Raw genomic sequence first — 15,790 nt, 5'->3', positions numbered from 1 at the left:
GGGCCTCCAGTTGTCGTTCCACCCAGTCCATCGTTCCCCTTATGGGGGCCAGCGCGGTCTCAATTGCCGATGTCATCACCAACCTTTACCGCCTCCCTATGCTTTTGGAGTTCTGTGGAAATGAACTCCATCAGCATCTGGGCTGGCATTGGCAACTCTGCTGGGTCTGCCATGTTCATGTTTGCCTACCCTCTAACTGAGGTTGCTGATCACTGCTTTGGGTAGTTCAGCTGGATAACAGCAACAAACTGTAAATGTATGGGGTTCCTGTATGAAAAGTAGGACAAGGATCACCTCTCTATCACTGATGATCAACACAAAAGATTCAGAGAATCAAAGTGAGGGGAATTGCTGTTTCCAGAGAACCAACTTGGGAGTTGAAATGAATCTTGCGAAGGTTTCAACAGCACCCCAACCCATGACATCCACCACTTGGAATGCAAGGGCAGTAGGCATACAGCAATATCATTACCTCCAACTTACACGCCAATCTAACTTGGAGCTGCATTGCCTTCACCATCGCTGGGTCAAAATTCTGGAACTCCCACCCTAACAGCACTGTGGACTGCAGCCATTCAAGAAGGCAGCTCACCACCACCTTCTCAAGGGCAATTAGTGCTGCGGAGCAAACACTGGCCTTGGCGACCTCACTTCGGCCAGCTAAAGGTGTGAAACTAGTCAGGCTGCAGTTGCAATCATTTTTGATGGGGGGGGGGGGGGGGGGGGCGGAGGAAGACAATCCAGTCATCCTGACTGAACCCGTCCATTTTCTAATCCATGATCTACATATTCACTGGGACGGTGCGGCATGGTAGCACATCGGTTAGCGCTGTTGCTTCACAGCGTCAGGGTACCAGGCTCGATTCCCGGCTTGGGCCACTGTCTGTGTAGAGGCTGCACGTTCTCCCCGTGTCTGCGCGGGTTTCCTCTGGTTTCCTCCCACAAGTCCCGAAAGACGTGCTGTTAGGTGAATTGGACATTCTGAATTCTGTGTACCCGCGCCGGAATGTGGAGACTAGGGGTTTTTCACTTCATTGCGGTGTTAATGTAAGCCTACTTGCGACAATAAAGATTATTATTATTGGTTCATACATCTGCCAACAAAGCACAACTAAACAGTTCAGTTCATTTATTCTCATCTTTATTTTTCTTTTTTTTTTACTATAAGTTTTTCAAAATTTGTTTCAATGTGATCGCTGCAAAGTCGGCCACAAGCGTCTGAAAACAAAAAAATGAAACAAAAATAATTGTGACTAATGTCATCACTTCGAACAATTCTGCAAATGCTGTAATGCATAAAATAGCCCGGTGGGGGGTGGGGGATGGGGATGTGCGCTGTGGGGTGGGAAGGAGAGGATGTTTAAAATCCATTCTAATACCATTAACAGTTTACAGAAAGAGGCAGGCTCAAGGGCACCATATACACGGATGCAAAAATGCAGGATATAGGAATGATTTCGTTCTCATATATATATATATATTTTAAAAATCAGTCTTGTCACCAGAATTTCTAGTGCACTGCGGTTAAAACACTCCTAAAAGAAACCAGTGCACACTTCTTGTAAGATGTCCCCGCAAGTAACTCTTACGACCAGTCCTGTCGCCTCTCGCTCCAGAGTTTGGAAGCACAGAGTCTGTTCATGGTAGAGCTTCGGGACACCTCCTTTTACGGAGGAAAGAAGGGGCTTCAATCGAGACTCGCAAACCCTAGTGACAACAGAGAGATTGTCTTTTGTTTAAAACAAAACATCAGTCACATGCACACAATAAAGCTCGTGCAGAGGGATCTCTTCCGTAAAGCTCTGCAGAGACCAGTTACTGCAATCAGAAAGAAACGTTACTCTTACTGCTTTAAGAAAGTGTTGTATACATTTTAGACCAAGTTTAAACCCAGCAGATCGAGCGCTTGAGCAGATTCCTTGCAGAAATGCTCCGTTATTTTAAAAAAAGATGAAGTCAGGAGAACCTCCCAATCCTAGCTGATGTTTGTTTTTACTTCCAAAGGTATGTTTCAGAACCGATACACAATTGCAACAGGAGAGGTGACAGGGTAAAGGGCTACAACCCCGAGGGGCCGGGAATGCCAGACAGCCAGGACTGAGCTAACTGGACCGGGACTTCCCACTCCACCCATTCCAAATCTTCCCGACCAGGAATTAAATCCCCGTTGTCGGTAAACTTCGGGAACTCCCGCGAAATAACTGGGCGGATGTACTTTCAGAAATAAATGGACTGGTTACCTGGGAGTGAATTTACAGGCGGCTATCAAAATAAGTGTCCCGGGGTCAGTGAGGGGCTATAAATGGGATTCGCTGGGTTAGAAAGCAAGTTATGGACCGGAAACCAGGTGACGCGGGGGGGGGGGGGGGGGGTAAAATAAGCGTGAGGAACGAATAGAGAATGCGGAAGACATTGTTACAGCCTCTGCAGGGAGTGCCCCAGCCCAGTTATTGCAGAATAAAGTCTCCCTGCACATCCCTTTCCCAGCTTCTTGAGGATTTCCACCTTGAAGTATCGACTGCCCAGCTGGGCGCCTCCGCTATTTTATTTATACAGACAGCATGCTGCCTCTGTCCAAACGCAATGTGAGGGAGTTAAGCTGGTCCAACCCAATGGAAAGTGAGGCACGCTCGTACCTTCCGCCCCAAGAATCGAGGTCGGGGCGGTGGGGGAAAGCAAGGAATTCATTTTCCGTCCTGTTCAAATAGAACTCAGAAAATCTATATTCCCGATCTCTTATTTGGGTCTGGGCTAGGTGTCAGTGGACGGTAGGGAATGAATGGTCTTCCAGGTACACTGGTGACAGATACTTGCAGTTAATTTAAACCTTCAGGGGATCGGGGAACTGACTACTCCTAAATATACATTAAGAAGTCTTACAACACCAGGTTGAAGTCCAACAGGTTTGTTTCAAACATGAGCTTTCGGAGCACTGCTCCTTCCTCAGGTGAATGGAGAGGTACCTCTCCATTCACCTGAGGAAGGAGCTGCGCTCCGAAAGCTTGTGTTTGAAACCTGTTGGACTTTAACCTGGTGTTGTAAGACTTCTTACTGTGCTCACCCCAGTCCAACGCCGGCATCTCCACATCATAGCTAAATATACATGGCCATGATAATGGGGTTATGCCAATACTGAAAGTTTAGTTATTGTAGTTCCCTAATCTGGAGGGACTGCCTTTATTGTGAGCGGGGAGGGGAGTTAGATTAAATGAAGTGCAATTAATTTTTAATTTTACACTCCAACCAACCAAACCATCCCACCTTTCGAACACCTATGGACGCAATAAGGCAGCAAACTGCTTGGGCTTTCAATAAGAGCAGACTCTATTCAGCAAAATCCAGGGCAGACTGCTACCATGCATCACATCCGCTGGTCTGGTCCCCATATAAATCACCCAATCTCAGCCACTTTTTAATTAATAGAACGCTTCTCGTGTAATGAACCAGCATCATTCCAAGCTCTGAAGATCACGGTTACAAAGTGCAGAAGGCGCAGTTTTGTCTTTACAGCGTTTAGCAGTTTATTATAAAACCAATATTGGAAATAAACCTGTCAAAGTAATAATGCCTTTCATAGTTCCTCTTTATTCCATTCTTGACTGGAGATTGAACAGAACTCTTAGACTGCAACATTATGTAATGGTGGTGGAGGTTAGGTTTCACAGATTCCATTCATTGGTTAATACTATTGTCTAAACTACATGCAATACCCATAATATAAATTCTTCTTTTAACAATGGGCAAGATATGTGAATATATTCAAGTTAGACACAGCACCAGAGAGAGAAAGGGCGGGAGGGGGAAGAAATTAAACAAAGCAGCACTTTTAACATGAGGTACAATACTCGCAGAAACTGGGAGTGTTAACATAAAGCTGAAATCTTAACATAAGGACACACCGCACTCTCTCGCCTTCCGAATTGCACATGGACGATTCCTTTCCCAGCCTGCAGAACTCTTAATAGACCTGACATGAGAGCGACAACGGTGCCCTCAAAATCGCATAGCAATTTTTAAAAAGAAACTTCAGCAACTGAACACCTCACCTGTGCCTAAATAACACCACTGTGAGATAGTAAAAGAGGCGCTTGGGTAATGGAGCAATTTCAGAGAAAACAAATTGGAAAAAGTAGAAACAGGTTTTGTGTGACTCGGCCTTCATCTGGCACTAGCAACATTCTCCACTACACACCAAGACAACATTTAATATAAAAAAAGTGAACGTGTGGGAATTGCTGACAGCCCATAGTTTAAAGGAACAAAATAGTGTGGTTAGAAACTGTGATAACTGTAGAGCTAAATTGTGCTATATTGCTACAAGAAAAAATGGATGAATAAATAGGGAAGGTGGATTCGACCAAAATCCGTACTTTGGGGCCGATTTGCAGACTGACTTGATGTGGGGGATGGATAGGCCATTTACAAATTGATTAAAATTCTCTGATTGTGTGCGGCAGGGTGGCACGGTGATTAGCACTGCTGCCTCATGGTGCTGAGGACCCAGGTTCGATCCTGGCCCCGGGTCACTGGCACTGTGGAGTTTGTACATTCTCCCCATGTTTGTATGGGTCGAACCCCACACAACCTAAAGATGTGCAGGTTAGGTGGACTGACAATGCTAAATTGCCCCTTAATTGGAAAACAAAGAATTGGGTACTCTAAATTTATAAAAAAACCAAAAATATAAATAAATAAAATTCTCTCTGACTGTGGGACAATTGTAACCCATTTTCCATTGGAAGGTCAGGAGTAACATTGGGCCAGCCACCTGATCCTGCAACACCTGGCGAGAGTTTTTGGCAGGTACCCCCAGTTGTGGGTTTGCATACTTACCAGTCAAAGAAATCTAGCCCCTTCTTACTGTCTACAAGGTCTATCGAGTCAGAAGGCATATTGCAATTTTGTCTTCCCAGGAGAACGGATGAGCAGCTATCTAGCACCAATTTTTCCATGGTGTGACTGCTTCACATAACTTGTGGAAGCTGGAGATTAGCTTTGTCTGATTGGTAAAATGCACTGAAGTCTTGCCAGTCAGCACCCAAAAACTGGACAGTTCCAAAATATTGATGTGTGCAAGAAGGTGGTTACAGGACCACATTACCACCCTTCTGGGCTCTGTTAAATATGGGCAACAGAAGACTATTTAACAGTGCCCCATATATCAAAAGCAGAGTCAAAAGATATGCCTGAAAGACATGGGTGGATCTTGGTAATCCTATTCCAATAGTGGTGTAAACAAGATAGCCTGCATTATCAATATAGGTTCCATCATCTGTTGTCATCACCAGCTGACTGAAGAGTTTCATTAGTCCAAGCTTTCCTCTGAATCAATTAGCACCTGTGCCATTCTCCATGATCTACAATAAGCCTGTAGGGTTTGTGTCCAATTTACTCCCTCAAGGGTTTATTTTAAAAGAAAATTATCACAAGCGAGTGTGAAACACTGTACCTGCCACCAGCACAGAAGCCAATAAGATGGATTTATATCACATTCACCATTTCTTGAGCTTCAACCTTTTTTTGCCAATAATGTAACAAATTGAAAAATGGATGTCAATTTGAGGTCTGGACCTGTTTTTGAAAGCAGGACACGGAGGAGCTTTGGAGAGGCCAATGATTGTGGGTTCATGGACTGGTAAGAACCAGGGAAAGCTATACTAGGGATACAAATGGTACGATTGAGAACGTCAAATCATTTTAGCACATTATTCCCTATTATCAGAACGTGAGGGGAAAAAAAACATTTGAACTAGTTCTCAACCTTCAACCCACAAATTGATAAATGCAATAGAAATCCTGAGGTTTTTTTGACTGTTTAGAACCCTCAACTCCTTACTCACTTTCAACCAATAGGTCATGTCAAAAGTGTAGGTGTTTTCACATCTAATTGAGCAACTTGAAAGCTTTATTTAGAAAAAAAACAAGTCAGTATATCAGACACCATGATCTGAATGTGACCAATTATGCAATGATCACAATGTCAGTTGATCTCTTCTATTAGAAATCGTCATTCTATCCTCTTTTTCTCACCTTCCCTTTCCCACTAAATTAGCCATACTTTGTTCCCCCACCAACCCAATTCCCCATTTGGATAATTTTACAGAGGGATCACAATATTAGTGAAACGGCCCTTCCTGGAGCTTGGACCAGCTCCACACTGCCCAGATTATACCTCAACAACAGGTTTGGGAAAATGTACACCTTGCTTTACCAATGACTCATTCGCACATCCAAGTCACAATATGCAAAAGTAATTATTTCTGCCCTGGACTCCATGCAGGACTCCCAAAGCAAACAGAATTTTTCAAACTTGATTGGCACACAACTCACACCATCACATTTTCTTGAAAGAATTCGTAAACGAGGCTAGTGTTGGCATTAGAGGGAGTGGTTTCTTAATAAAAGTTGTTACACATTTTTCTTTTTGCAGACATGCTAAAAGGTACCAAAACTGTCACAAATCATATTTTATTACCCCACACTGGGTATAAAGAGGACTGTGTCTTTGGTTATCTTTTCCATGACTATTTTCTAGCCTTATGATTTTTCTAAGATATACTGTAAGCTGTATTGGGTCCATCGGATCACCAAAATTCAAGATGAACAGGTGGCTTTCTTGTAACTCCCATCACCAAATCTCAAAGCACAATTTACGCCAAATGTCACATAACCCTCTAAGCTTTGCTCTATATTCCAACATCATTGCAGCTTCTTTTCCCCAATGGATCCAGGGCCTACAGAATTTTACCTACCAGTATCTGTGTAGCTCAGCACTTCTAGAACCAAGAATGTCTTTGCTTGTTCATACATCTGTGGCAGACATTACAGGCCATTATTACAATTGTCTGCTTGTTACTCATATTACAAAATAGTGCAATGTTTCAAAAGTGTTCATAAATAACTCTAAACCCCTGTTTTTTTAATATACAGAAATGTTTAGAGACACACCGAGATGGCATTCCAAAAATTGCCATTTCTCTCATCTGGGAACAAAACAAAAAGATCATTTTCGTATAGGCCATTTCTATTACAAAAATACTCCTGCCTCCACATGCAGTTTTCTCATTAGACATATTGCAGGTTCTTCAAACATAAAATTTTGTGCAAATGTTTCTTTAAAGTTAAGTGAGATTATTAAAGACAGCATTTTACGCACATTGCTTAAACTAAGGTCTCTTTTAAAGTAACAGAGTATTGGAACTTCCTTATCTAATGGAGCTCAATAGAACTACCTGAAGCCTTATGCTTGATGTTCAATTCAGATGCAACATAGCTAAGTATTAATTTTAGACAATGGAGAGGGGAAGCAGGGGGGTAGGAGGAGCAAGCACAGTTGACCATGCTCTCCCACTCACCCATGGCCCCCTGGTTTGAGTTGAAGTGCACAGAGTAGATCTCAGAAAGGATGTCCTGTCTTTTTGTCTTTGCTGTTCCGGACGACTGTACTCTCAAGGCCATGGTTCTGAGGGTGCTGCAGTCTGTTGCCTCCCATCACAGAGAGGACACCATGGTTCTGCTGGTGCTGGAAAAAGGTCGATCCAGGGTAGTGACCTATGACCTCATTGTAAGTGGGTGGGGGTCCTTCCATTCGACCGTTGTTGCTGTAACTGGTGGCACTGATTCCAGAGTTACTGCTGGGCGGGCAGGGCCCCGCGTTGTAAATAGACGTGTCTATCAGGTCGCTGTCGAAAATAGTCCTATTCGGTGGAGCTCGGACCGACTCGCGGTTCAGTTCCATCTGCTGCTCGGGGTCGCGGAGCTGGAGGGTGCAGGGTCCCTGGTATGGAGGGGGTTCCTCGCCGTCTGATAGGGAGATGGTGGGTGGAAGGTCGATCTCATGCTGCAGGTAGGGGTAGGTGGGCTGGAAGCGACTGAATCGATCTCGTTGTAGGAATGACGGGACAGTCAATCTGTCTGTTGATCTGGGCGTGTAAATCTGCTGCTGAAAAAAAACGACAAGTCAGTCAGTCACCTCTGCAAGAGCCATTTCTGGTTTTAGCATTGGCAAAGCAAAACAGCCAAGCCAAAATACAGCACCCACATTTAAAGTAGGAACCAAACATGCACGTGGGAAAGTTACTGAATTATAATGAAAAGTTATTCAGATTTCAGTTAACCATGGCAGAGATTGAAGTAAAATGAACTTGCAACTCTAAAGCACCTTTCACAATCTCGTGACATCCTACAGCACTTAACAATAATAATCTTTATTAGCGTCACACGTAGGCTTACTGGAATGAAGTTGTGTGAAAAACCCTCGTCGGCACACTCCAGTGCCTTGTTCGGGTACACTAAGGGAGAATTCAGAATGTCCAATTCGTCTAGCAAGCACGTCTTTCGGGACTTTGTGGTAGAAAACCAGAGCACCTGGAGGAAACCCACGCAGACAGGGGAGAATGTGCAGAGTCCACACAGACAGTGACCCAACCCGGGAATTTGGAACTGGGACCCTGGAGCTGTGAATCAGCAGTGCTAACCACTGTGCGGCTGTGCCACCCACAGTCAAGGGCTTGCCTGGGAATTGAACCCGGGACCTCTCACAAGCTCAGAGACTGAAACGTCCAAAGCGAGAATCATACCGCTAGACCAACAAACCGACACCCAGTCATTTGAGTATTTTTGAACTGTGCATTTTAGGAAATGTGGCTGCTAATTTAAGCACAGCAGGATCCCACAAATAGCAATGTGATAATGATCAAATAATCTGTTTTACTGGTGTTGGTGGAGAGATAAACATTGGTCAGGATGCTGGCAAGATTTCCCCTTCCCTTCTTTGAATAGTGCCATCGGGATCTTTAACATCTGCCCACAAGAAGAGCCGGAACCTCAATTTAATGTTTGTTTTGAAGACCAACACCTCCCGACAGTGCAGCACATCTCCAGTATTACATGGAGTACAAAACCTCAATGTTCTGAAATGAAGTTTGAACCCAACAAATTCTGACTCCCAAGGTGAGTGCCATACCCAGTAAGGTGAGTGCCATACCCAGTAAGGTGAGTGCCATACCCAGTAAGGTGAGTGCCATACCCAGTAAGGTGAGTGCCATACCCAATGAGTGCCATACCCAGTAAGAACATAGAACGATACAGCGCAGTACAGGCCCTTCGGCCCTCGATGTTGCACCGACATGGAAAAAATCTAAAGGCCATCTAACCTACACTATGCCCTTATCATCCATATGCTTATCCAATAAATTTTTAAATGCCCTCAATGTTGGCGTGTTCACTACTGTTGCAGGTAGGGCATTCCACGGCCTCACCACTCTTTGCGTAAAAAAACCCACCTCTGACCTCTGTCCTATATCTATTACCCCTCAATTTAAGGCTATGTCCCCTCGTGCTAGCCACCTCCATCCGCGGGAGAAGGCTCTCGCTGTCCACCCTATCTAACCCTCTGATCATTTTGTATGCCTCTATTAAGTCACCTCTTAACCTTCTTCTCTCTAACGAAAACAACCTCAAGTCCATCAGCCTTTCCTCATAAGATTTTCCCTCCATACCAGGCAACATCCTAGTAAATCTCCTCTGCACCCGTTCCAAAGCTTCCACGTCCTTCCTATAATGAGGCGACCAGAACTGTACGCAATACTCCAAATGCGGCCGTACTAAGGTGAGTGCCATACCCAGTAAGGTGAGTGCCATACCCAGTAAGGTGAGTGCCATACCCAGTAAGGTGAGTGCCATACCCAGTAAGGTGAGTGCCATACCCAGTAAGGTGAGTGCCATACCCAGTAAGGCAGAGGAAATCCTGATAGTTGAATTGGGAGCTGACGGCATTGCACTCACAACTGAACCCTTGCTGAACCATGTTGGGTGGTGGGCTTATTCGGGCTTCACGCTTGTTCTAATGGCACTAAAGGCACTTCCTTGGATTTAAAAAATATATATTTTTATCTTTTCCACATTTTCTCCCAAATTTACACCCACCAACAATAAACAATAATCAGCAACAAATATGTCAATCCCCATAACAATAACAACAATCCCATCCTCCCACCAACCCCCAAACATTAGCCCTCATGTTTACATACAAAAATGACTAAAAGGAATCAGGGATTACCCATAGTCACCCTTAACATGCACAGCCCCCTCCCCCCCCCCCCCCCCCAATTAATGTTCGATGTTATCCAGTTCTTGAAAGTGTATAATGAATAAGGCCCATGACTTGTAGAACCCCTCCGTCCTTCCCCTCAGTTCAAACTTAACCTTCTCAAGGGTCAAGAATTCTAACAGGTCCCCTCGCCACGCCAGGGCACATGATGGAGAGGCTGCTCTTCATCCAAAAAGGATCCGCCTTTGGGCGATCAACGAGGCGAAGGCTACGATATCTGCCTCCGCACCCGTTTCCAACCCTGGCTGGTCCGACACACCGAATATGGCCTCCTGGGGACCCGGGTCCAGCTTCACATGCACCACCTTGGAAATTACTCTAAACACCTCCTTCCAGTAATCCTCTAGCCACCCCCCCCCCCCCACCCCCCCCCCCCCCCCCCCCACCCCCCACCCCCGCCCGCAACGCTCACACACATCTTCTACTCCTTCAAAGAATCGGCTCATCCTCGCCCTTGTGAGGTGTGCTCTGTATACCACCTTCAGCTGTATCAGCCCCAACCTCGCACATGAGGTGGAGGCATTTACTCTCCGGAGCACCTCACACCAGAACCCCTCCTCCATATCCTCTCCCAACTCTTCCTCCCACTTTGCTTTGATCCCTTCCAGCGGTGCCTTATCCTCTTCCAAAATAGCTCCGTACACCGCTGACACTACCCCCTTCTCCAGTCCCCTTGTCGTCAGCACCTCCTCCAGCAATGTGGAGGCCGGTACTTCCTTGGATATTGACTCTGGTTTAGATATTCAATGGTTATTAGCAAGGTATTCAGCTCATTCAATATTCTGGTTTCTCCATCCAAATTAGCCCCGTCTCCAACAGACCCTCCCCGCCTTCTCGTCCCTTCCAAATTAGCCCAGTCGCCAACACGCCCCTCACCCATCCATTCCAGATTATTCCAGTCTCCTGCACCCCCAAACCTTGTTCCATATGTTAGTATAATCATAACCCTTCAGTGGAGGTACAATGCAGGGTACTGGGCAACATTACACTTCTTGACAACTAATCGCATGAATTTTAAAGTAACGTATTAGTTCAGTCAGTCTGGCATTTGCCTGGTGTATGATAACACTGAATCACTCCAAATGTTGAGATATTTTAAAATAAAATTCTCTATCTACATTTGTATGCCATTCACAATCTCAACACGAGGAGTTCGAGCTGGTCTCTCCTGGCCAATATTTATCATGCCACCAACATCATTAAAAACAGATTATCTGGCGGTGGATGGGATATGATGGACTGGAATTCACAATTAGGTGAAGTGAGGATTGGACTCTCTAGGTTTACCTCTGACATTCCACTTGCTGCTGCTGTGCTGTCTCAAGGCCACAGGCCTCCTTCCAACACAAAAAAGCAAGATGATCAATTGAAAAGGTTTTTGACTTAGTTTTGTGGGGAGGAAGAAATAGCAAATGCAAAATAAAACGAGAACACCACTTAAGTGTGATCGCAAGTATAATCAATCTCATAATATTGCACTAGCCGATAATTTTCAATCTACACTTGGGCGCGAGCTAATTTTAATTCATTCTTTCTAGCTGTTACCATGATGTGTGACAGATCTGCCTCTGCCATTACTCCACTCTCCTGTAATGCACCTCAAACAGCCCTCTTGATGCATAGCCCGAGCCAAGAAAAATAGCCTGTACTCCTAGGTTCAAATGGGACACGGCTTGAAATATTCACATCCACATTATTTCATCGTGATAGCCTTGCCAGAGTCAGAAGGTTGTGTGTCCTGTATGGTCTTTCAGGCAAAACGTTAACAAAGCATCTTCTATCTCACATGGATCTAAAAGATCCAACAGCACTATTTGAAAAGCAGGAAAATCCCTCCAGTATCTTGGCCAATAACTATCTCTCAACCAGCAGCATTAAAACAGACCATTTGGTCAGTTTGCTGTTTTTGGGAGTTTGGTGTGCACAAATTGGTTGCCACGTTTCCGACATTACAATGGTGACGACACTACAAAAGTACTTCTGCGAAGCACAGAGAGACATGTAATTTTTGTAATAATGATGATGAGGGATGTTGGCACTTATGTTCCAATCCTACTTCAAGCTCAGGTATTGTTAGATACAGAATGGAAAGATGTAGCACAAAGCTCTCATGACTCTGCCTGAACATACTCCATCGGTGTGACAATTTCCATTTTCCACACCAGCTATCTTGGTGGCCAAATTTCATTGAGAAATTACAACAGAATGTTCAACCCTCGGAGTGCATCTTGGCGTTTGTCCTTTGCAGCAGTGTTGGTCCTAATCCCACTTGTCTGCTCTGTCCCCCATCACTTCATTCTCTCGTTCAACCATCTCCCTAACCTGTTCTTAAATGACAGTCCTCAACCACTCCCCCTCGGACTGATCTGTTCCCTGTAAGAACACTATTTACGACGCCCTATGGTGTTCTTGCTCATGTATTTGCTTTGTTTAGTCCCTTGTTCTGCACTGTAACCAGTTTGTCGATGTACCATTTGTTAATGTACTCTGTTGATTATTCTTTTTGTCTACTATGTACGTACTGTGTACGTTCCTCGGCCGCAGAAAAATACTTCTCACTGTACTTCGGTACATGTGACAATAAATCAAATCAATCAAATCAAATGCTCACTGCTCCAAACACCAGTTACAGTGGTGTTTGCCACACACACAGTAGGCTCTTTGCCAGGTAAGGAAGGACTGGGTGGGACAGACCTACCTTTCCTGCTACGAGACAAGACCAGGGGGATAATCATACTATTAAATAAGAAGACAATGTTTACCGCAACAAGGACGGTTACAGACCCAGGGGGATGGTACGTCATTGTCATGTGAGAGTACTTTTAAGAAATGGCTATTTAAGAAATGTATCTGTAAGAAATGGGTGTTTATCAGTAATGTCAAAGTGTGGGTGGAGCTGGGCTGTCTGTCAGCTTTTTACTTTTGTTTTAGGCCGTTTGCTGCAGGGTGTGTTTAGGTTTCATTTTCAGTGTTGGAGCTGAAGCCAGACAAAGCACATGTACTGCTGTTCTCCCTGCCATGAAAAGACTATCTATTGATCATTTGGTGAATTCAGAATTATAGATCTTTTCAGTAGTGAATATAAACCTGATGTGCTTTTGTTAAAAGGTGTTTCTTTTGTCTTCTAGATTTTGTTTGGAAAGTTATTAAGGATTACTTAGTGTTGTATTCCTTGGGGGCTGTATTTGAATTGGTGAAATGAAATGAAAATGAAAATGAAATAAAAATCGCTTATTGTCACAAGTAGGCTTCAAATTAAGTTACTATGAAAAGCCCCTAGTTGCCACATTCCGGCACCTGTCCGGGGAGGCTGTTACGGGAATTGAACCATGCTGCTGGCCTGCCTTGGTCTGCTTTCAAAGCCACTATTTAGCCCTATGCTAAACAGCCTCAGTAACCTCATAGGAACATCATAGGTTGCCAAGATGTTCACTGTATGTTTTAAAAAGGTTAACTTGAGTTCATAGAATAAACGTTGTTTTGCTTTCCATTTCTGCTGTACCACACCTGTAGAGTGGGCCGTTTGCTCCCCATACCACAATCTATCAAAAGTTGTGGGTCAGGTGAACTCCATGATACACTTTGGGGTTCTCTAAACCCTGGTCCATAAACAGTCATGGTCAGTGGTGTCCTGGATGGAACACCGGTCTCCCTGGTGTATGTGTATGCACCCAACTGGGACGACACGGAGCTTATAAGAAAAGATCATGATTGAAATCCCCGACAGACACCCAGCGACTAATCATTGGGTGCGGGGGGGGGGGGGGGGGGGGAAAGAGGAGACACTTAACTGTGTACAGGACCCATGAACGAACAGGCCAAACCCCAAAATGGGGAAGATCTCTAACATGGCAAACAAACTCAACAGAGTGATGGAGCAGGTGGGAACTGTGGACCCCACCCAGGGGAGATGGCATTTCTCTTTCTTCTCCCAGGTAAACAATGTGTACACATGGATCAACTTCTTTGTAGTGGGGAAATCGGTGCTTCCAGGCATAGCAAGAGCAGAATACTCTGCGATTATAATCTCTGACCATGCTCCACATTACGTGGACGAGAGGTTGGAGATGGGCCATGCCCAATATCCCCCATGGAGGTTGGATACGGCCCTCCTGGCCGATAAGGCTTTCTGCGAGAAAATATCACAGGCCATAGACAATTACATCATTAATATCCAGAATGGGGTGGTCACAACCCCCATGTTCTGGGAGGCTCTGAAGGCGGAGGCCAGGGGTGAAATTATTGCTTACAAAGCACGAAGAAGGGAGACAGTGGTTCGCACTACTGCCTCATGATGCGGAGGTCCCGGGTTCGATCCCAATCCCGGTTCACTGTCCGTGTGGAGTTTGCACATTCTCCCCGTGCCTGCGTGGGTCTCGCACCCCATCCCAAAAAAGATGTGCAAGGTAGGTGGATGGGCTACACTAAATTGCCCCTGAATTGGAAAAAAAGAATTAGGTACTCTAAATTTTAAAAAACACAAAGCAATAAGATATAGGGATGCGAGGGTGGTTAGGCAACAGCTGGTCGACTCCATACTGGAAGTAGACCGGCAATACTGTGAGGCCCTGACCGTAGAGCTCCTGGCGGAGAGGGAAAAGCTACAAAATGGACTTTGGCCTGCTCGCTATGAGCAAAACAGTGCACCAACTCCGCCAGGCACAGGGGACCCTATATGAATATAGAGACAAAGTCTGATGCCTGCTGGCTCACCAGTTGAGAAAGCAGGCAGCCACGAGAGAAAAAGCACAGGATAGAGACAACAGAGGCAAACTAGTAGACGAGCCGGAAAATGTCAATAAGGCATTAGAGATCTTCTACGGGGGCTGTACACCTCCAAGCCTACCCTTGCAGGGGACTTGGGGATGAAATGGTTCCTTGATGGATTGGACATACCAGTTGTAGGGGAGGGTACAAAAAGGGGCTGGAAGCCTCACGAGAACTGGGAGAAGTCATGGACAGCATCAACTCCATGCAAGCAGGGAAGGCGCCGGGACCAGACAGATTACTGGCAGACTTCTACAAAACATTTGCAACAGCTCTGGCCCCGCACCTGCAGGAGATACCCTACGCTGGCACAAGCCTCAATCTCATGATACCCAAGAAAGACAAAGACCCAACAGAATGCAGATCCTATTTTGCTGCTAAACGTAGATGCGAAAATACCGGCCAAGTTCCTAGCCAAGAGACTGGAGGACTGCGTACCAAAGATGGTCGCAGGGGACCAAACTGGCTTTGTTAAGGATCGACAGCTAACATCGAACATCAGGCGTCTGCTAAACGTGATCATGATCCCGCCCAGGCAGAGAACCCCAGAGGTGATCATCTCCCTGGACGCAGAAAATGCCTTTGACACACAGAGTTGAATGGAAGTATCTCAAAGGTATTGGAGCCTTTTGGGCTTGGAGAGCAAGAGAGACAGACAGGCAGCCAGGCAAGAGAGAGAGAGGGAGAGAGAGGGAGAGAGAGGGAGAGAGAGGGAGAGAGAGGGAGAGAGAGGGAGAGAGAGGGAGAGAGAGGGAGAGAGAGGGAGAGAGAGGGAGAGAGAGGGAGAGAGAGGGAGAGAGAGGGAGAGAGAGGGAGAGAGAGGGAGAGAGAGGGAGAGAGGAGGGAGAGAGAGGGAGAGAGAGGGAGAGAGAGGGGAGAGAGAGGGAGAGAGGAGAGGGAGAGAGAGGGAGA

At 45.5% G+C, this 15,790-nt stretch overlaps 1 protein-coding gene across 1 annotated transcript in view; it reads right to left on the bottom strand.

Annotated features, from left to right (window-relative positions):
* Positions 1-3,496: 3,496 nt before the first annotated feature.
* Positions 3,497-15,790, bottom strand: part of LOC119969138 (protein TMEPAI-like) — a 104,019-nt gene continuing 91,725 nt past the window's right edge. The window contains exon 3 of the mRNA XM_038802355.1: positions 3,497-7,942. Coding sequence (XP_038658283.1) covers positions 7,397-7,942 — 546 coding nt within the window. The 3' untranslated portion in view covers positions 3,497-7,396. The remainder of the gene's footprint in view (positions 7,943-15,790) is intronic.

Source organism: Scyliorhinus canicula, chromosome 7 (genome assembly GCF_902713615.1).
Source record: "Scyliorhinus canicula chromosome 7, sScyCan1.1, whole genome shotgun sequence".
NCBI lineage: Eukaryota > Metazoa > Chordata > Chondrichthyes > Carcharhiniformes > Scyliorhinidae > Scyliorhinus > Scyliorhinus canicula.
Note: the sequence above shows the minus strand (reverse complement) of the source record. Positions and strands in the feature narration are given on the sequence as shown.